The sequence below is a fragment of the Lepus europaeus genome, chromosome 22 (genome assembly GCF_033115175.1).
Source record: "Lepus europaeus isolate LE1 chromosome 22, mLepTim1.pri, whole genome shotgun sequence".
In the NCBI taxonomy this organism is placed as follows: domain Eukaryota; kingdom Metazoa; phylum Chordata; class Mammalia; order Lagomorpha; family Leporidae; genus Lepus; species Lepus europaeus.
The window spans coordinates 28,697,099-28,717,260 of NC_084848.1; the positions used below are offsets into that span (position 1 = coordinate 28,697,099).

Genomic DNA, 20,162 nt, shown 5'->3' on the forward strand with positions numbered 1-20,162 from the left:
TGGTTCTGGGGTCTGATCCCCAAATTCCAGAAAAATAAACTAATGAGAACCACATGCACTAGGAGGAGGCTGTTCCGGCGTGTCCGTGATCATGCGGTGACCGGACAGGAGCCCTCGGCGTGAGCAGGGTCCCTTCCCCGGACAGCTGGCTCTGAGCCTTCGTGGGGGCAGGGGAGACGGCTGAGGCCGGGCCGTTTGGCCCCGGTCCCTCCATGGCCCCAGTCCCCTTATTGCTACATTTGCTACTTTGCTACTTCACGGCAGGCGGGATGCCTCATCACTGGGAGGGACTGATGAGTTGGTTGCTGGCGTCTGCTGTTGCCATGGTTACAGGAGCACAGGCCTCTTTCAGAGGGTCCTGTGGTGAGTTATTAGTGATTCATTTGGCCACCGTTCACTCTTGCCCATGGTCCTTGCTGCATACGTAGAGGCTGGTGGCACCATATCTCCCCCTCCCACCCCTACCCTCCCAGCTCCTGGATCTTACTGGAAGCTCATCCCTGTAAGGCCCCGAGACCAGCAGCCCTCAGTCCTTTGCACTTGCTGGGGAGGTTCTCGGTGGTGGCTTCCAAAGCCCATGCACTCGGAACAGAATGGAGAGGAGGATGCATTTTATGAAACGCATGGCCTTCCACCAGCAGCAAGGGGGCCACGTGGGTGGCAGGCTCCTGGTTCAGTGTCCTGGGGTGAGGTAGTTTGAACATACCAGGAATCCTGCCAGGGCAGAAGCCTCATAGCCTGTCCCCCTGTGTTCAGCTAGTCCAGAAAGCAGCCCCTCCTGGGATGCTGTCTGCTGTCTGACTTCTCAGAGGGGAAAGTCTGCAGCACAGGCTCAGGGGCCTACCCTGGCAGCTGGGCCCCGCCTCGCTCCTGGGTACAGCAACACCTGCCTAGGAGAACAAAGCGGATGCATCACTTTTGGGACGTGCAGGAGCCGTCTCCCCAGCCCGGAGAGTTCCTGCCACTTGCTCAGGCCATCTGGCGGCTGCTGGTCATTTATTTATGCCAACCTGCAAGCTGTACTCTGCCCACACAGGGAAAGGCTATTTTTGTCAGAGGCCCCATGCTTTGGTGCTTTTGTGTGTCTGACCTGATGGGTGGACGGTCCCCTTGCTAAGGATGCCCGGATGCTCTGGCTGTGAGGCTGCCAAGATGCTATTTGCCCCATGGGGAGGAGTCTTGGGTCCAGAGGCCACACCCAGTCAGGGGAGCCCAGGTAGTTTTTTTTTTTTTGGGGGGGGGTGCAGCATGGGGCAGGGGCCTCTGCTTTGCTAACAAACTGCCTTCCAAAGTAGAATCTGGTCTGGAGAGTTGTCTATGTAGACCAGACCAAGATCGGATTTTCCAATGTACTTGCGTTAGCAGGTACACGATAGACTGACCTTGAACTGGCCAGCTTGACTTGAACAACTTGTTCCATTCCCTTCTTGGAAGCCTCTCACTTGATCTGTTATGGAGCATGAGGTGGGGGTCAAACCTCCCTTCCTAGGGGCTGGGCCTGAGGGGTTTATTGCTGTGGTTTTGAATCCACCTGAAAGTTCTGACCTCCACTGAGCCCTCCCTTCCCTCTGGGTATCCCCGGAGGTGTCCGGGACCCTTCAGCCTGCTCCATCTCAGGGCCACAGTCCACCTGGCTTGGGGTGGGGGGATGGCCCTCTGGGAACCTCCAGGATGAGGCCAGGTCTCAGGCCAGCATAGCTCAGGAGCAGCAGCTGAGGGTCAAGGGAGACAGAGTAGAGGAGTCATGGCTGGGACAGCCACCCTGCCATGTCTACAGCCCGTGGAGGGGGAGGGGCATCAGGAAGTAGTGAGACCCCTTGTCCTGAATACCCAGTGGCCCAGAGGTGCCTACTGCTTGGGAACACCCTTGTTCCATGTATCCTAGGCCTCAGAGTTGGCATGGCCTAGGGCTCTTGGGAGGGAAGAGCTTGCTGTGGGCGATGTTGGGTGCAGATAAGCTTGGATTGCCATTTGTCCTAAGATGGGAGGTGTGTACAAAAAAGAGGAAGGGAATGAAGGAGCGTGGAACCAGGAAAGGGGAGTGAAAGACCCCATAACTTGGGAGAAGGCTTCACAGCATCCATTTACTGTTCAACTAGGTACTAAGTGTCTACAGAGTCCAACTCTGTGCTGAGAGCTAGGAGCATCTGACAGGAACCTGGATCCAAACTGCTACCCTTGGAGACACTCTGAGGTCACACGCTGAGGGTCCTTCCACAGTTTGTGGAAAATGGAATTAAGAGGTGCGTATCTTGGTACCAGAAATTCTGAAACCCCATGCATAATTTTTTTTTTTCAGGCTATGCATTTTGCAGTCATGTGCATGGATTTCAACATTCTTTGCACTAAAGCCAAACTGATCCTTTAATTGCATTTTCCACAAACTTTTTACAGTGCCCTTGTATGTTCCCTCTCTGGTTTCTTCCACTGTATCTGCAAGAGAGAGGAACCACTGCTAGGGTGAGAGACGGTGGCACAGTGAAGACACATCCGTGGTGGAGTCGCCTGATGCCTGTGGCAGCTCCACTGTGAGGAGCGGGGAGCGGAGCAGGTGCAGGCAGGGCTCGGAGGGGGGCAGAACATGTGATGGGGGAGTAGCCAGGAGGAGGCTTGGACTTCCAACAAGCCCGTGAATCCTGGGCTGCCGGGCGGTGGGTTTGTCTACACTAGAGTAGCAGCAGTGATCACGGTGTTGCTCCTACATTGTCTGTTTATATACGCCCATGGGGGAGTTTTCCCGATGGCGAGCTGGGGAGGTAGCATCTGGATTCAAAAACAGACTCCTAACACAGCTCTCTCCAAGGGCTCACTGGTGTCACAATAATAACAAGGACAGTAGTGACAGTATTTACTACCATTTGCTTAGTACCTACTGTGCGTCAGGCATCTGAGCAGGTGCCTCACTTATATGACCTCACAGCCACTGGGGACATACAAAGGGAACACGAAGGAATTTTTGGCAGGTTTTGCTTTCTCCTACACAACCCACTTTGTTTCATGGGGTGCTTTGGGCCTTCGGAGCAAGACTGGGAAGGGAACCACGTGGGACTGGCCTGATGTGTAGCATACCTCGCACCTGCTTCAGACATAACTGTGACCTGACCCACTGAGGGTCTGGCCATGTGCCTGTCATGATGACACTGTGTGGGTAGGGGCTGCCAGCCCTGAAATCCAGCCACCTTCTGGGGCTGGGGTCTCTCCCAGCTTCCACCTGGGGCTGCCAGAAGGGAGAATCCCAATGGCCCCTGAGCCGTGGCCATGTCTATGTTGAGTAAAACAAACCAAGGCGCAAGGGGGCAAAAAAACAGAGTAAATGACGAGATAATAATTTCTTAAAAGGTGGACACAGGCCCTCGAGGACTGCTCACCAAGTTCCTTCATTTGCAGTGGGGCTCCCTCCAGGGCTGGGCCCCAGGGCAGCTCCAAGGCTGGTGGAGACCACTCCCAAAGGATGGGGCGTGGTGGACAAGCACGTGGGTTGGAGCGGTCTTTGCCGCTGCTTTAGTGCCGGAGATGTGGGTGGTCGTTTACCATGAGCCCGGTGTCTGGCTCGGACGGCCCTGTTAGAGCTGGGTGGCTGCAGAGACACGAGGGAGGCAGGAGGCGCAACTAGGCAGGTGCTGTGGGTGCACGGGCGGGAGAGCGGGGAGCTGCTGCATAATACTGGATGTGCCCAGCCTCCTCTCGTCCCTCTTGGGTTTGCTGGAAGGTATGGTCCCCGAGCCGGCGAGGGGAGCGAGCATAATCAGAATACAACTCGGGCGACCCTCGCCACGGGAGCCCTGCGAGGCCTTCTTCCCTGGATGAGTCAGACGCAAGGGCGTCTTGCAGAGCAGAGTGCTGGCACCCAGCTGTACAAGGGAGAGGGGGACGTAACCAGCAGTCTGCCTGGTCGCCCCCAGGCTCCGGGGACCAACTCTCTCTGGTCTTCCCGTTCACCCACCACGTCTCCCCATCATTCCTTCTGTCGTCATCACTCTTTCTCTTTCACCGTGACCAAATCTCCCCTCAAGGAGACTCTGTCCGTGGACGTGGAGCGCCGCCGCCTGCCCGTGGGGTCCGCGGGCCCGGGCGCTGCGGTGGGGACACTCAGGAGGACTGGGTCAGGCCGGTGAATCGCTTCCCCGCCAGCGACTTTCCCTGCAGAGAGACAGGGACGGAGAGGCACGCACGGGCGTGCACACGCACACACACACAGGGACAGAGACAGAGAGCCAGACAGGTGAGTTAATTGTGGCACGAGTCCCCCCGAGGCCAAACAATGAACCAACCCAACTGACCACCTTGACCTTGGGTCTCTGGGTATGGCAGCTTTCCCTGTGGACAGCTGGGGAAGCCAGGACCCCGGGTAGGTTGAGGGAGTGAGGGTGTGTGCTGGACTCATTTTGAGGTATGGGATTTTACTTACCCCAAACCAGGCATCTAAAAGCTCAGGTAGAACATCTCTTAATGCCTCTGGGCTGCCCCTAAATTTGATTTTATTTACATGGAGGAAGAAAAGCTGGACTCGGGGAAGCTGGGACCAGGCGTGGTGGGCTGATTCAAATGAGTGAAGGCTAAGAATTTGGGTGATCAGAAACCAATGGATCAGCATTCTCAGGAATGCAGATGACCTACAAAGTGCTCCAGGTGCAGGCTGAGGGGCCCCCGGATGGCAGCGTCTAGGACTATAGAAGTGACCGGGGCATCTTGCTGGAGCTCAGAGCCCCTGCAGGTCTCAGGGCGGGATGCTGCTGCTGTCTCCTAGGTTCTTGGTTCCCCATCTGTCACAGCAAGAGGCTGGGTCTCCCGATGCCCCACCAGGAAGTCTACAAGCCCTTCACGTAGAACCCACGTGGCAGTTTCTTCTCCGAAACAAACCAAAAACTGGACCGTGAGGCAGAGAGGGCCTGGGAGAGTCCAGTTGTCTCCATGCCCTGGAGGGGGAATTCAGGGCCCGGCAGCAAGCTGGGGGACGCTGAGGACACGGCAGGCTCACCCCCTGCAGGGACGCACAGCACTGCATGGGGGTCGGCAGGAGAGGGCGCCTGGACCCAGGCAGATCCATCACCGTCTCTGGAAAAACACAGCCCAGCCCATGGTTGACAGCACGTTGATGGCAGCAGTGCCATCTGGGCAGGGCAGGCCATGAGGGCCCCTCAGCTCGGCCTCGGTGTGTGGGGGCGTATTTCAAGGGCCAGCACTTTTTTGTGTTCATTTCCAAGGGGCCTGTTGCCTGGGCCTGGCTGTGTGAAAGCTGAGTGTAATTAAGCAGAATTGATCAGGTCTGTGAAGCCCAGTAGGCTACTCAATAAGCCTGCTGATTGGATGACTTGATGGGTAACAGGTGCATCTGATAAGCCAACTGCACAGGCAGTGGGTTTGCTGGACGCAGGACAGCGTGTCACGGGGCAAAGGCCTCTGTGGAGGACATGGCCAGCCTGACTTGGAGAATCCTGGTGGTGGGTGGGAGGCTGTCAGAGCAGAACTGCCCTCAGGAGCACCCAGAGTCTCCTTGCTCTGCTTCTCCCCTTGTTTGCAGTTCCCATCTGGACTAGCAAGACAGCAACTTTTCATTTTCTCCTGTCTTCACACACACACACACACACACACACTCACACACTCGGTCTGCCCATCAGCACCCTTATCTGACTCTTCCAATACACTGGACTCAGCCTCCAGTAGGATGGGTTTATACAAGGCTAAGGATTTTTTAATCAGATTTTGTTTTTAATCCTAGAGGGTTACGGTTTCAGTCTTTGTAAATCACTACCCCAGGATGGCTCTCCATTTGTCTAGAGCAGCAGGCACGACAGTAACTCTTGAGAGGCCTCCCCTGCAGACCTGGATTCTGGGCGCACACCTGCCTGGTGTGCGCCCTGAGTGTCCATCCTTGCAAAGCACCAGGCATTTGTCGCCCTGCTGGCTGGCCTGGGCTGTGCCTGGTTGGTGTAGGCCTGACGTCAGGAAGCCTGTGTGTGGGAGTGGGACTGCTGAGTGTAGGGGCCTCCTGGTGTGAGAGCTCTTACAACCCCCACCCCTACTACTGTCTCTGTCCCTAAGGAAGGCACCAAGGAGTTGTGCTTTTCTCTTGGATACAACAGGCACCTGCCCCTTTCCCCTCCCTCCTCCATCAAGGCCACAGTAACACAGCCTGCACCCAAATATGTGTGTTCTGGGTTGGTATATGGGGTATTTGGGGCTCTGACTTAGCAGAAGGATGTGAGACAAAAAAGGAATCACTTTGGCTTCTGCATAGTAGTCTGTTGCTAATGTGTATGTTAAAAGCCCAGAAATAAAGAATGCAAGGTTTACCAGTAGCCCAGATACTCATTATGGCTTCATCTTCATTAATGAGGTCACTTTGGCTGTGGATGAGGCTGTGGGTTGAGGAAGGCTGCAGTTTCTATTTCTGGAGGGGTATTTGTGTGAGTCGGTTTTGGGAGAATTTGGCCCTGAGACTCCCCTAACCTCGAGCCCTCCCAGTTCTATAGGATGGACGGGGCTGGGCTTGGAGGTGCTAATTAATCTCTTCCTGCCTAAATACTGGAACTCCATCTCTGCAGCTCTGACTCACAGACCTGCCACTGCTGCCCTTCCCCCACCTCCCCACTCCCCCACCCCGGCAGCTGCCATTTCCTGGGACTTCAGGGTCGGGGAGGGGGCACAGAACAGCCTGGGATTGTGCCCACGCTCTCGGCACTCCAGGTGTGCTGCATTTTCCTCTCCCTGTTCCCCGTGCCGTGCTCGCACATGTACCAAATGCCAGTTCCGCTACAGATGGAGGTCAGGAGGGTTCAGGTCGGCCTGGGAGGCAGCTCGGCCCAGCGCCATCTACCCATTGCACCGTGACCCCTTGGTGAGCCAGGGCAGGCGTGGGCTGGAAGACGGTCAGTCATGCAGGAGGCAGGCAGGGCTGGATGCCTGGCCCAGGGCTCGGGGGCAGAAATCCTGTAAAACTCACACCTGCTCTGCGGCTGCCTCCCTTCTGAAGAGCGAAGGCTCCCGTGGTTTTCAGGGATCAAAGTGAAAGCTGACAGCAGAGACCCCCTGTGTTCAGAGATGAGCTGCCCAGGTAGATGCCCCTCTGGGCTGGGCGAGGGGAGGGGTTGTCCTTGCTCTGCCCAGATAAAGGAGAGCTCCTGCTTGCGCTCCCTAGGGCTGCTTCCTCCCTCGTCTTCGCTCCCACCCCTGTCTCCAGTTGGGGCGATTCTAAAGGAACCACTCAGGAGGGGAGGGGTAATGCCGCCTGTGCCTGGCACCTGCATAGTTACAGAGGAGGCGGCTTTTTTTTTCTGAGTGTGAATGCGTGATGTTACTCAGTGCTGGTCAGCTGGGAACGGATCATGGTGCCAGGAGACTGCAGCCAGCTCAGCCCGAGGCCTTGGCGGAGCTGAGTGGAGCAGCTGAGGGTGGTTGAAAATGCTACTAGCAGGCAGCTTTTGTCCAAGTGAAAGAATACGCCGTGATTGAGAACTGAGCTGCAGAAGGTACATTCCAGAGACACCAAAGCTTCGCATACAAAGCGCTTTTCACCTTTGAGACAGTTGGCAACGTGTAATGCAACAGACACCGGACCCTTCAAGTTCATGGGCTGCGGGCTCGGTGCTGGGCTCACACACACACCCACACATTCTGCTCGCACCCTCCGCCCTGACAAGTCAGTTTGGCTCTGTGGCCATCTTGACGATGGCTGAAGCCTAGAAGAAGGCGGGCACGCACTGCTTTATTCTGGAAAGGAAAGGCACAAAAGGAGCCGCTCCCTTTTGTGCAGTGCTTTGAGAAAAATCAACATGCTGCTTGACATGCTGGGGCTCTCTGCGTTGCACTTCCAGATATTAATCAACAAAGCATGCACGATCCGGGTTACCCAGAGCTGCCGCCCCCTACTTACCTGGGACGCTGATGCTAATTCTGTGGCTGGGAGGAGGGCTGTGGCTCAGAGAGGAGCCCAGGGGGGGTCAGATGGCTTATTGGGGGCAGCACAGCCAAGCACTAGGGGCTAAGCGAGGAAAGACAGCTGAGTTGCTGATGGGATTTTTCTCGATGATTGACCCAGATGACCTAAGACCAGACTCGCAGGTTTCGAGTCCACCGAGGCAAAATGCGGGCTACTCTAGGGATAGAAACCAACTCTAGTGGCCTGTCGGTGGGACGAGGGATGGAACTGATTGCCATGGAGCATGAGGGGACTCTCCAGGGTGATAGGGGATAGGTTACGCAGGTGCATACATTTGTTAAATTCACTGAACCACACACTTCAGATCTGTTCATTTCACCGTGTGCAATTATACCTCAAAAGCGAAAATGATTAGAAAAAGTAAATCCTGGCTTTCACAGCTCGGCCTTGGGAGTCCCCGCTCATTCTTGGGCTGTTGCTGCTGGGCTCATCTGCTGCCGTTGGAGAAGTTCAGTGCTCACCTTTGCTTCTCCACCAGCACAGGAGACACCCAGATTGTTCTGCGCGGGGAAGGAGAACGTAGGGAGAACTAGGAACGCTATTTCTAGCTGCCACGCAGGCAAGCTGGCCCCCTTCATGTGTCACCCAGGCACTGCTGTCTTTCCTTGCTAGTAAAGAATGGTGTTGGGCTGAACAGGGGCCACCAAGTGACCTCTGCGAGAGTGGGAGGCTCCAGAGACCTGCTGCCCACCAAGGGAGTTAAAAGTCACCTGTAAATAGAGCACACTCAAGTTCATAAAGGATGCACTTGGGTGGGCCACAGGCCTGGGCAGGAGGTTTGCTGAGGGGGCATAGTCAAGAGCCTAATAGCCAGGTGGCAAGGTTGAGGGTTCTGGTTGGGGTTTGGCAGGAAGGGAAGCCAAGGACCTGCCTAAACTCATCAGCTGACTCCGTGAAGGTTGGCACTCCTGGTGTCCCTTCTCCACTGAGAAAAGCAAAAGGAATGATTTTTTAAAGTATAGGAGCAGGTGTTTGGCCAATGGGTAAGCCACTGGTTGGGCTGCCTGCATCCTGCATGGGAGTGCTTGGGTTTAAGTCCTGGCTCCACTCCAGGTTCCAGCTTCCTGCTAATGTGTACCTTAGGAGGCAGCAGGTGATGGCCCAAATACTCCCACCCAGGTGGGAGACCTGGATTGAGTTCTGGGCTCCAGTGAACCAGTGGGTGAGAGATTCTACTCTCTCAAATAAATACAAATTAAAGAGCACAAAGGAATTCTGTGCCATCAGCTTGGGATGATTGAGGCTTCTGAGAAACTGTGGCAGGACACGGTAGGAAAAGCCATACTTAAGATGGAAACACTGAGGCCACTGCTGTGGCACAACAGGTTAAAGTCATGGCTTGCAGCACCGGCATCCCATATGGTTGCTGGTTCAAGTCCCAGCTGCTCCACTTCCAATCCAGCTCCCCACTAATGTGTCTGGGAAAGCAGCAGCAGATGGCCCAAATGTTTGGGCTTCTGCACCCATGTCAGAGACCCAGGGGAAGCTCCTGGCTTCATCCTGGCCCAGTTCTGGCCATTGCAGCCATTTAAGGAGAGAACCAGCAGATGGAGCTTGCTGGCTCACTCTTTGTAACTTTGATTTTCCAAACATGTTTCAACTGTGTAGCTCACCATCCTCCATTCAACTTTGTGAAGCCAGATGGGGCCGAGGCAGTGGAAAAGCCAGGTTATAGAACCAGCCGAAGGTCATGCACAGCTGATCCCTAGCAGAGCACGGCCAGGGCAGCACAGGGAAGAAGAGAGATGTTTCTGGTTTCCTCACCTGTCAACAGTGAGCTGGGACAAGAGCCCCGTGGCAAGATCCATTCCTGGGTTTTGTGTTACTCCTTGGTTCTTGCCAAGCTTTCTGATCTCTCTCAGGGGCTGAAGGGCATTTACTTGGTTTTAAAAAATTCTCTTTAACTGTTTTTTTTTCTAAGAAGATATATTACAACCATAAAACACCACCAAAATTTTCTTTAGAAAATCAAGGGATAGGTGGAAATTGAATTTAAAAAAAGCCACTAGCTAAAAAAACAAAACATTCACGAATATTTAAACCTAAACCTGTAAAGAAAAATAAGGAATATTATCAAAACAATAATGGATTCAGGTGGGCATTGGGTTTGCTAGTTGATGCCTGTTAAGATGCCCATGCACATGTAGGAGGACTTGAGCTTGATACCCAGCTCAGGTGCACTTCTGACAAGATTTTGGAGGTGGAAGTGATGGCTCAAGTGGCCGGATCCCTGCCACCCACGTGGGAGACTAGGATTGAGTTCCTGGCTCCTGGTTTTGGCCCTGGCCCAGCGCTGGATGTGGTAGGCACTTGAGCAATGAATTCACAGATGGGAGCTTGCTGTTTCTCAAATAAGTTTTGAAAAATGGATTCTCTTGAAGCATCTGATACATAGTAGCATAGACAACCAGGTTTTGCCATGTAAATGGTGGAGACAACCCATACAGCAATCGCTTCATCCAAACATCCCCGGGGGCGGCAGTAGCTTCAGCACTGTGTGCTGTGTTGGCAACTGCCCGTGCTTTCTCTGTCTGTGAATTAGAGGAGGTGAGCTGCCAGCCCTCTGATCTGATTAAATGTCAAAGCATCAGCCCGGCTCCTAGCTTCCAGGGCCTATCATCTCTTTGCATTTCTTACTCCTGCCCAGCGGGATGGCGTTGATTTCTCCTGTACCTTTTCTTCGCAAGTATCATCTTCTGTAAGTCACACAGGCCTTGACTGTGGCAGAGACCCAGCTTGGGTGCCAAGGACAGCTACTTGGAGCCACAGGTCCACTGACTGTTGAGCCACTACTGTGGGTCGAGGTGTTTTACAGACTGCACTCATGGCTGCCATGTCCTTGAACTTGGGTGTTCTTTTAGCCCGCACCATCCTTGCTTAGACCCTGAGGAACCTGCCTAGGAGCAGACACTGGTGAGTGGCAGAGCCCGCTGATTGCCACTCATGGCCCAGACTCCTACTTTGCATGTGGCTGTGACCCTCATGGAAGGAGGCAGATGAGTCTGGTTGGGGACCATGGGCTCCTCCATGGCAACACAGGAGCCCACCTCTCTGGGCAGTGCACAAGGATATTTCTCAAACTTCACAAGAAAGCACCAGCTCCCAAGCACATCTGAGCCCCCGGCAGGTGAGTAGAGGGGCATCCCCTCAACATATTTAGAATCTTGCGAAAGGAGGCACCACCTTCTCACTGACCAGCCTGGCAGAAGGTGCCTCTGGCTGTGTTGGGCTGGGGTGTGGGTCACGTGGCCTGCGGTGGCTGCCACACAGGCCAGGTGAAGTCCATTTTCTGTTTGTGGTTCTGTGTTATTGGTGTGGATGCTGGGATCCCCCATAGCAACCGTTCCAGTGCAGGGAGAGGCAGGTGCGGCGTTTACCTTTCCAAGGTGGGCAAGAGCAGCCATGGCCAAGGTAGAACCAACCTTACTTCAAATCATTCTTGGCCGAGTGGCTAATTCAGGTGTCCCAGGCAGGCTGGGGAAGCCCTCCCTGGAGGGTGCTCCTGGCACATCTGACTCCCGTCCCTCATCACAGGGCTCTGCTGATGCCGCCTTCCTCCTGTCAGCGCTGGTGAGTGACAGGCGGCCTTCCTGCATCTTCCGCCCAGCTGTGCAGGGACAGATCTGGAATGGGGCAAGGATGCCAGCAGTGACAAGGGCTCAGCAGCCGAGCCCTGCACTGGTGGCAGAATGCCCAGGCGCTGACTCCCCGGCCTCCTTCCCGAGTCACACATTTCCATTTGCCCTGCCCCTCTGCACTGCTGTGCGGCAGAAATGCCCCTATGTACCGCCAGATCGCTCTGCTCTCTCCTCACATCCCGACCCAGCAGCCCCGCTGCTCCTTCTGCACTCGGCTCCCTTCCATCCCCCTCCCCTCCCCAGATGTACTTGGGCATCTAAGCTCTGGTTCACTCCACATCAGGCAACAGCCAAAAGACTCCAGGAAATAGGGACATGGCTGTGTTGCTATTGGCAACCACACAGCTACTTTGTTCCAGCTAGAAAGTTGGAGTTACCCTCTTCTGTGACCAGAGGGGAGCGTGCAGCTAAAGTTTAGTGACTGGAGCGTGTGGACAAAGAGGCAAGGGGAAGTGACTTGCTAGGCAATGCCCATGACCTACGAGGATTCCCCACCCCCAAGGGCACCGTTCACCTCCTGCAATTGTGTTCACTCAAAGACCTACGTCGGGTGAGGTTCCTGGCTAAGCCAGCAGCCCAGGCAGCCAACTTGCTGACCACCCCTCTCCTGCCAACAACAAAGCCTAATACTGCAGTGGATAGCCATATGGACCAACGCAAAGCGGTCCACCCATTTCCCTCTTCTCCCTGCCGCCAGGAATGGAGTTCAGCAGGCAGTTCCCAGACACGCATTCCTAACCTGGAGGAGAACAGCAGGGAACAGGTGAAACAGCCTTGCAGGAGGTGCCCGGTCCCAGAGACGTTCCTGCCTCCCTCAGGCCCTCCTCCCCGTGGCTGAGATGCCTTTGGTTTCCAAGGGTCAGTGGATGGACAGGTTCCCAGCTGCCTTGTGCCCTGGTGGTCTACGCTGGAGATGTCAGCGTCTTTCTGAATTTCCTGTAGGACTTGGGCCTGGGCCGCAGGGTTAGGAAGGGTCAGGGATGCTCAAGGCCAGGGAGGAAGCCAAGGGAGGCTGCTGTGGGGCGGAAAAGCATCGTGAAAGGAAGCAGGTGTTTATGCCCTGTTCTGCAAGGGCCTGGGGGCCAGGAGGAATGAGCGACAGGCTCCAAGCCCAGGGATGTTATCGGCATCCCTGGAGTCTGAGACAAGGACTCATCCCACCATCACTCCCGGACCGCTCAGCACTTGTATCTCAGATGCACAGCGTAGGGGACAAAGTAAACGGGGACACCAGGAAAGGAGTGTGCTGGCTGGCTGTGTGAGAACAGCAGCGCTGGGCGGAGCCCAGGCCGGATTTGGGAGAGCCTCCCGCGTGGAAGCACTGCCCAGGTTTGGAGGGCGTGGACGCCGGGGTCACTCACCCACTGCTGGAAGGAAGCCACCTCGGGGCTGAAATGCAGCGGCCATTCTGACTCTGCGCCAGCAGCACTAGGCAATTGTGTTTCGGGGAAGGGAAGTGAAGAATAACTTATCCAGCTGAAACCGTGAAGACCTGTGCCTTTTAGGGGAGCCCCTGCCCAGACATGCACACAGCTGCCACGGCATGCGCTCTGTGCGAGAAGCAGCAGGCCACACAGGCACCCTAGGCTGCACACACAGAGGTGCGGCTCAGGCTGGGACACGTGCTGCTGCGCGTGGTCACGGTGCGGCCTCACACAAAAGCATCTCATGCAAGGTGCAGAAGCCAGCATATGATTGGCTATCAGGTTTTATAGCAACTCCCAAGATGCCAATCATTGACGAATACTGCAAACGTACAGCATTTACCTTGAGACACACCACATTACAAACTGAATTCTTCCCAGGCAAAAGCCATTCATGTCCATGGAAATGGCTTCTCTGCTTCTGTCATGGCTACAAGCAGTGGACACGCATACCCTAGGGGCGTCTGGTTCATGGAGAGATTTCAGAACATCCCCTGCTACTTGCTTCTGACTCCTCCCACAACCCCACTGGGCTCTCACTGCTTAAGACGTGGAACCTCTGGTGCTGGGGCAGATGGAGCACCTGGACTTGCTGAGGTCGTAGTGCTCAGGGTGGCTCCGTGCAGGTCGGCAGGTGAGGGCTGAGTGTGGGAGTGAGGCTTCCGTCGTGCAGAAGGCTACGTGTGGAAGGTTGCATTTCTTGCCCTGATCAGGGGTTGAGCTGTTGCTTCTCAATCTGTGGCGAGCACAGGCAGCATCTTGGGGTTCTGCGCCAGATCCTGACACAAACATGGTTTGCCTATAGCTGTCCCCACTTCCCTGACATGCCCTAGCCCCCTAGAGAGTGCTCAAGGGTCCCCGGAAATTGACTACGAAGCAGTAGCTAGCCTGCTGGGCACCACAGTTTCTGAGCTCCCAGGGAAACACAAAGAAACCAGCTCTCTGAGCTGGCTTTGAAATAGGCCAATAGCCATAGCCACCTGTTACTGAGTGGTGACCATGAGCTGCTCGCTGTAATACGTGCGCCTTGCACACGTGGTTCTGCGAGACCCAACTTGCACAACTGCAGCACACACACCGTGACCCCCACCTCCCAGGACACTGTTGGAAATTAAATAGGGGGAGGAGATGAGAGCGAGGCAGGGGCTGCAAACCACACTGCACCGATGGAAATCGGGACATCGCCACCCAAGGCGCTGCCCCTCGTGGCTGTCTTCCCCAGCTGCAGCAGGTACTCACCTCTCCCTTTAACAGACCAAGCTGAAGCTTTCAGGTGCTGCCTGCCTCACCACCAGTGGCAGAGCTGCAGCAGACCCCAAGCCCAGGACAGGGACGCTTCACAAAGCTCGTGCAATATGGAATTACAAGGTGGTTTATATTGGTGCAAAAAAATGAAAAAGTCTTGAAATCCGTGCATACACAGGGTTTCCTAAGTTTGTGGACAGTGTGGGTCGTGAAAAATGTGCATGGATTGCAAACGATTTTCACACCAAAAGAAACCTCTTATCTGCATTTCCAGGAACTTTATGAAATCCCTTGGGTAATATTAGGAGACCCTGAGCTCTGTTGCCATCATGCCTTCATTTAGCGTCGACAGAGGCCCTGGGTGACAGGCGGGCTTTGCTGTCCCCCTCAGGCACGTGAATGACTTGCCCAGGGTCTTACGCAGACTCTGAGTGGACAGAGGAATTCACCTGGGGCCGCCTGTCTGGGGCTTACTCGGGTCTCGGTATTTTGGTGGGGACTAAAGGGATGCCGTGCTCAGGGGACAAAGGTCGGTTTTAGTACCAGGCGAGAATGTGGCCAGGTTTCTGATGCTGAACTCCAGGCAGTGTTACCCGGTCACACCCGGTTCCTCTCCCTCTCCAGCGGCATAAGCAACAAGGTGACTGGTTATCATCAGAGTAAGGGGCAGGCCGCACGGCCCAGGGCAGCCAGCCGCCAAAGGCCGGACAGGGGACTCCCCAAAGCATGCCTGCTGGAGCAGGCTGCACCTCCCGGTGCGGTTACCTGTCCAGCTCCTGGGCAACACAGAAGCCAAGGAAACCCTGGCCCCAGGGCTGGGGCGGAGCTGCTGAAGCATAGGTTGGGAAGCTGCGGTGGCCACCACCCAACCCACATTCCTGCTCACAAGGTCCTACAGGCCTGGGCACGAGCCACAAGCTGGCATTGAGGGCTAGCAAACAATGGTGTGTGAAGGTGTGTTCTTACCCAGGCAGTCTCCATCAAGTGTGTGGCCCTTGGATCATAAGAATAGCTGGCTCCTTGATGTATTTAGAACCAGGGATGCCCTGGAACTTTCTAGCATCACCCAGGACAGAGACCCCATTAGGATTTCCCCACTACTTTTGCTGCAGATAAGAGTAAGGTTGGGTTGAGATTTGCATGCGTTCTTTGTCTCTATTTCACAACTTAGCCTGTCGTGAGTCAGCGTCATTGCTCTGCAGTTTGCATTGTCGTCTTTGGCACAGGGGTTCAAATGCACCAGGCTCTTGATGCAAGTGAAAACAGCCGAGGGCCTAGTGTGGAATGTTTCTCCAACTGTGCAGCTCAGTCAGGCGCCCCCAGGACCCTGGTACCTCCCTCTCCCTCACCTTTCCACCCAGGCACCAACTGCACCCAATAGGATGTAAAACCAACACCGGGGAGAGCACAGTAAACATCCAGTCTGACGAAGCGGTCTTCAGCTTTAAGAAATGTCTTATTAAATCTTTGCTGACTTTACCAGGATCACCGTGTTTAATGAGAGACCTCAAATTTCAAAGCAAAAGATGAAGAGAGGAAAAAAGCCATAAGCTCTAATCACTGTAATTATACAACCCCTCTGTGTTGAAAGCAGCCCTGGAGAAGCCTGATAGAGGGGGGCCCAGGCCAGGCCCAGGGCTTGGGGAGCCCAGGGAAGCCAGCCAAGGGCGTGTTCTCTCTGGTCTGAGGCTTCTGGGGCTGTGTTCTGCTCCTGGCCCAGGTGAGGTGTTTTGGGGGAAGGTCAGCTTGCCACCTGCAATGTGCCGGTGGCATGGGGGTAGAAGGCAAATGGCTTTATCGTCTTTTCTGCCCTCAACCACACCCCCTATCAGGACAGCAATGCTTTCTCCAGTTTGGGCCACTGCGTCGCACGCCCAGGGTCACGCCGGCTGTGCTGTGGGTGCCTGTGTCCTCCACACACTGGCGTCCTCTTAGGCATTCAGGGGAGGAAGCCCTGTCGCCCAGAGCTCAGCTGCTGCAGTGGCAAACAGCTTGAAAGAAAGAGAAAGGCCAGGATGACCCGTGAGGGACAGCAGTCCTACTTCCTGACAGCTTCCGGCAGCTTCTCCCTAAGGCAGAGTCTCAGCTGACGTGTTTGGCTCCCTCTCCCTCCAACGCAGCACAGTGCTTCCACAGCCCCGTTCTCCTTCCCCACATCTTACTTATAAACCACGGCCTGGGAAGCAGTGGGAGCACCTCAACAAGTTTTAACCTGGTATAGGATTCCAGCTGGAAGAGATGACCATGGAATCGAGTGTGAAAACCTACACTGCCCTACCCTTGGCCCCTGAGCTGTGAAACAAAGCTTGGGCCGGGGAGCCCAGGGCTCCTTGAGGTGACACGTGCCACTGTTGGGAGGTTGCTCCCGGAACAGTGTTGTTCTGTAGTCACCCTCCGGGCAATCTAGAAGTGTCCACCCCTCCGAGAACAAACACCACTCGATCCAGGGCTGGCTCTGGGCCTGCACGTCTGGGTCTTCCTGGACTCTTCTGGCTCAGCTCCCAGAGTTCCCTGCTCACCTTGGTGGTTCTCTTGGGAATCTTCTCCAGTTGTTAAGTCCCTGGCCAGATGCCGGGGCTTAGAACCAAGGCTCAGTGCTTTGCAGAGCAGCACGCTGGGATGCGGTGCTCCCTGGCTTCTCATATCCTCCCCTTTGGTTATCTTAGCTGAAATCTTTAAGTGGTTGTATCTTTCTCTCCTTTCTATTAAGCTTGTGGTCAACTGCAACCCAGGATTTTTTTTTTTTAATTTGAATTACAGGGAAGGCTACAAATGTTACCCCGTAGGTAGGTAGGAAATTGAATGTTTTCAAACAAACACTGGTTTCAACTTTATTTGTTTTTGGCCTCATATCCTGGCTAAAGATCTGTCTCAAGGACATGATCAGAGGCTGTCCAGGTTTGGGTCTCTGAATAGAATTGGCATGTTTGTCCATTTATGTAAGCCATCAAAAAGGATGTTGGGTAGGACAGGGCCATGGCTGGACCCTGGAGCCCACTGCCAGAGATCACCTTTCGGGGTAACAGGTGGAGCAATTCACTCTGTCTCAAGCCATTAAGACACAGCGCATACACCTGCTCTACCCGTACAGGAGGTGGGAGGTGGGATTTCCAACCTTACTGTACTGAGAACAGACCACACGTACCTTCTGGAGTTGGATGGTTACGCTTCTATAGTAAGCCAGGCTTACATCACAGCCAGGGGCCTGAGCACTTCCTGGTGAACACTACACCAACCAGCCCTGCTCCCCACCTGGGCCGTGGGTTTCAATCATGGCTCTTTGGGCCCTGCCACGGCTGCAATGGGGGCAGTGATGGCAGCATCGCACTCCCCTCTCTGCCCACACCTGCCCATCCACGGTGGAATGCCCAAGACCCTGAAGGTCTGTCTCTCGCCGGCCTTTGGAGAAACATCACAAAACCAAAAATCCCATTACACTGAGCTCTTAGCGGCCGGGGCGCCCTATTCAGCAGCCCTGGCTCAGAGCAACATCTCACGGACAGGCCCCACCCTCCTCTGGAATACTAAGCTTTCCTAACTCCGCGTGACTCGGGAAGACGTGCTAGCAGCGGTAAACACGCCTAGCTGTTTCCCTGGGGGGACTCCGCAGGGTCTGACTTCCTAGACTTCAAAGTCCTCAGCCCCCAATTGCCCTGCATCTCTCTTAGCCCTGTGGTCTGGACCACAGGTGTGCGTGGGTCTGTCTCCTTGACCCAGTCTCCCCTCCCTGGGTTCCCACTGTTGCAAAGCCAGGCCAATGCCGGGAGGTTTCTCCCTGTTGCCCTGACAGCACTGGGCATCCTTGCTTCCAGCAGTCTGTCTGTCCCACCTGGCATAGGCCTGGCCTTTGCCTTCACGCTCTGCCTTCTCACCGGGGACAGGTGCCAGTCTGGCCACACGAGGACAAGGAGCAGGCTGAAACCCCACACCTGCAGCAGCCGCCCAGCAGGGGTGAGGTCCTTCTAGAAGGGCATCTCCCGCCTGGGGGTGGTGGAGAGCAGGCCCCACTGTGGCACAGGGCTGCAGGTCACCTCCAGGAAGAGGTCGGGCCTGGCAGAGACGGGCGCAGTTTGCTCCCGGCCTGCCTCGCCGGAGACTGGCAGGGTCCGTGATGGGAGGAGGATCAGCGGCTGTAAACACACAGCTGTGCCTTCCTGCCTCAGAGGACTTTGGTTTTCACTTGAGTGCTCAGCACATCGGGTCTGGGGAAGACAGGAGAGGGCAGCTGGCCCTGCAGAGCCGTGCCCCGCCCCCACTCCCCGGCTCCCAAGGCGGCGTCACTGCAGGGTAGGTGCGCTTTGGGGAGGGCTGTTGGGTCTCCGTGGGCTCACAGGTCGAGTTGGGCACCTGCTTCCCAGAGAGGGGCCAGAGTCTGGGGCTGAGTGTCCCCTAAATGACCCCCGGCCCTGAGCCTCTGTGGTCACAAAGACCTCACCGCCACTGTCCTGGCCGGAGAGAAGCTCCTTATCCCGGTGAACGGTCTGTACTGCCTCAGCCATGCGGTGGTAGAGCTGCTTTGTAAACTGCTACGTGGTTCTAATAGTAAATAGATTTTTTCTCCTCCGCAGGGGGTCCATAGAGCACAGGATGGGGACCGGAGGGGACTGCATGGCCTTGGAGGGCAATCAGCAAATGCTACCACTCCTAGACTAGCTCCTGTCGCCAAGTGCCAAGCGCGAGACCCAGACCACAAGTGAGTGGTGCCGAGACTCCTGCGTGCTCACCTCGCCTCCCTCTCTGACGGCCCCACGCGGTATGGGGTGGCCCGGCAGCTCCCATGCTCGGGCCCGTGCTCTGCCCAGCTCACCTCACCATGCCCCTGTGGGGACACACACAGCTCAAGCGCGTGGCCAGGCTGACCAGGCACTGTCTCACTCACTGCGGTCTGTGTGGCCTGGTCCCTGCGCTCCAGCTCGTCACAGGGGAGGAGGGAGCCCCTGACCACCGAGCAGGGTCTGCAGCAGTGTAGACAGGGAGCGCTTGTGGCCCCGAGTGCTGCTGGGCTTGTCTGAGGTTCGTAAGGACACCTCCCCACCAGATAGCAGGTGCGGCGGAAAGCCAGCTCCCCTCTAGCTCTAAGGGAGGGTTCCTACAGCTCAGAAACCCCAGTTCAAGGGATGCACAGAGCTGTGTTCCACGCCAGCCAGAAGAGATGACAGAGACAGTCCAGGTCGTGCTAGAGAGGGTGAGGTCAGGGCTCAGAGAGGGTTAACGATCTGTGGGGGTCACAGGAGCCTGGAGGCTGCTGTGGATGTCCATGCTCCCCCTGCCCCACCCACCCTGGATGTCCAGCCCCGTCTCCAGCCAGGGCTGGGGTTCACGACAGCTGGACCTCAGTGCACCCAGGTGTCTGTAACCCAGGGATCTCAAAGGGGTCTGAGGACCATTTACGATCAAAACCAACCCTGGCTAAAGCTTGTGGGCCATGTGTGGTCCGGGTGGGAGACCTCAGGGGCTCTACTGAGTCTGGGGGTTTATGAAATCATTCCAGCCGGGGTCCAGGGCTGTTCCCCTGAGAAACACTGGGGAAGGGGGGAAGCAGCCCCTGGGGAGGGAGCTGCTGCTGCTGCTGGGCTGGCCCAGTGCCCTGGTTGCCTGCCCTCTCCTCCCCTGCCAGGAGCCTCAGCCCTGCGCTTCCGCTTGGGAGGACACGGGAGAGGGAGGTGAGTGACAGCTGGCTCCCACAGCCTGCCGGTCTCCATCTGACTTTCCTGCTACATTCCTTGGCAGGCAAGACCGAAAAGCTGGTCACGGAGATGCCAGCCCTCCCAGGCCGCGGCTCCCTCAGCTTCTGCTGGCTGCTACGGTTCCAAAAGGGCACCTTGGCGACGCTGAACTTCAGTGTTCTCCTAGGAGCTGGATGAGCGGTGGTCTTCATCTCCCCCTTACTCCTCAGTGCTTGCTCTGGTCCCAGCA

General features: G+C 55.8%; 1 protein-coding gene across 1 annotated transcript in view; it reads right to left on the reverse strand.

Annotated features, from left to right (window-relative positions):
* Nucleotides 1–3,973: 3,973 nt before the first annotated feature.
* RGS6 (regulator of G protein signaling 6) overlaps nt 3,974–20,162 on the reverse strand; it is a 558,565-nt gene continuing 542,376 nt past the window's right edge. Inside the window, exons 17-18 of the mRNA XM_062181104.1 lie at nt 12,939–13,005; nt 3,974–4,140 (exon numbers count right to left, since the gene is read on the reverse strand). Coding sequence (XP_062037088.1) covers nt 3,974–4,140; nt 12,939–13,005 — 234 coding nt within the window. The remainder of the gene's footprint in view (nt 4,141–12,938; nt 13,006–20,162) is intronic.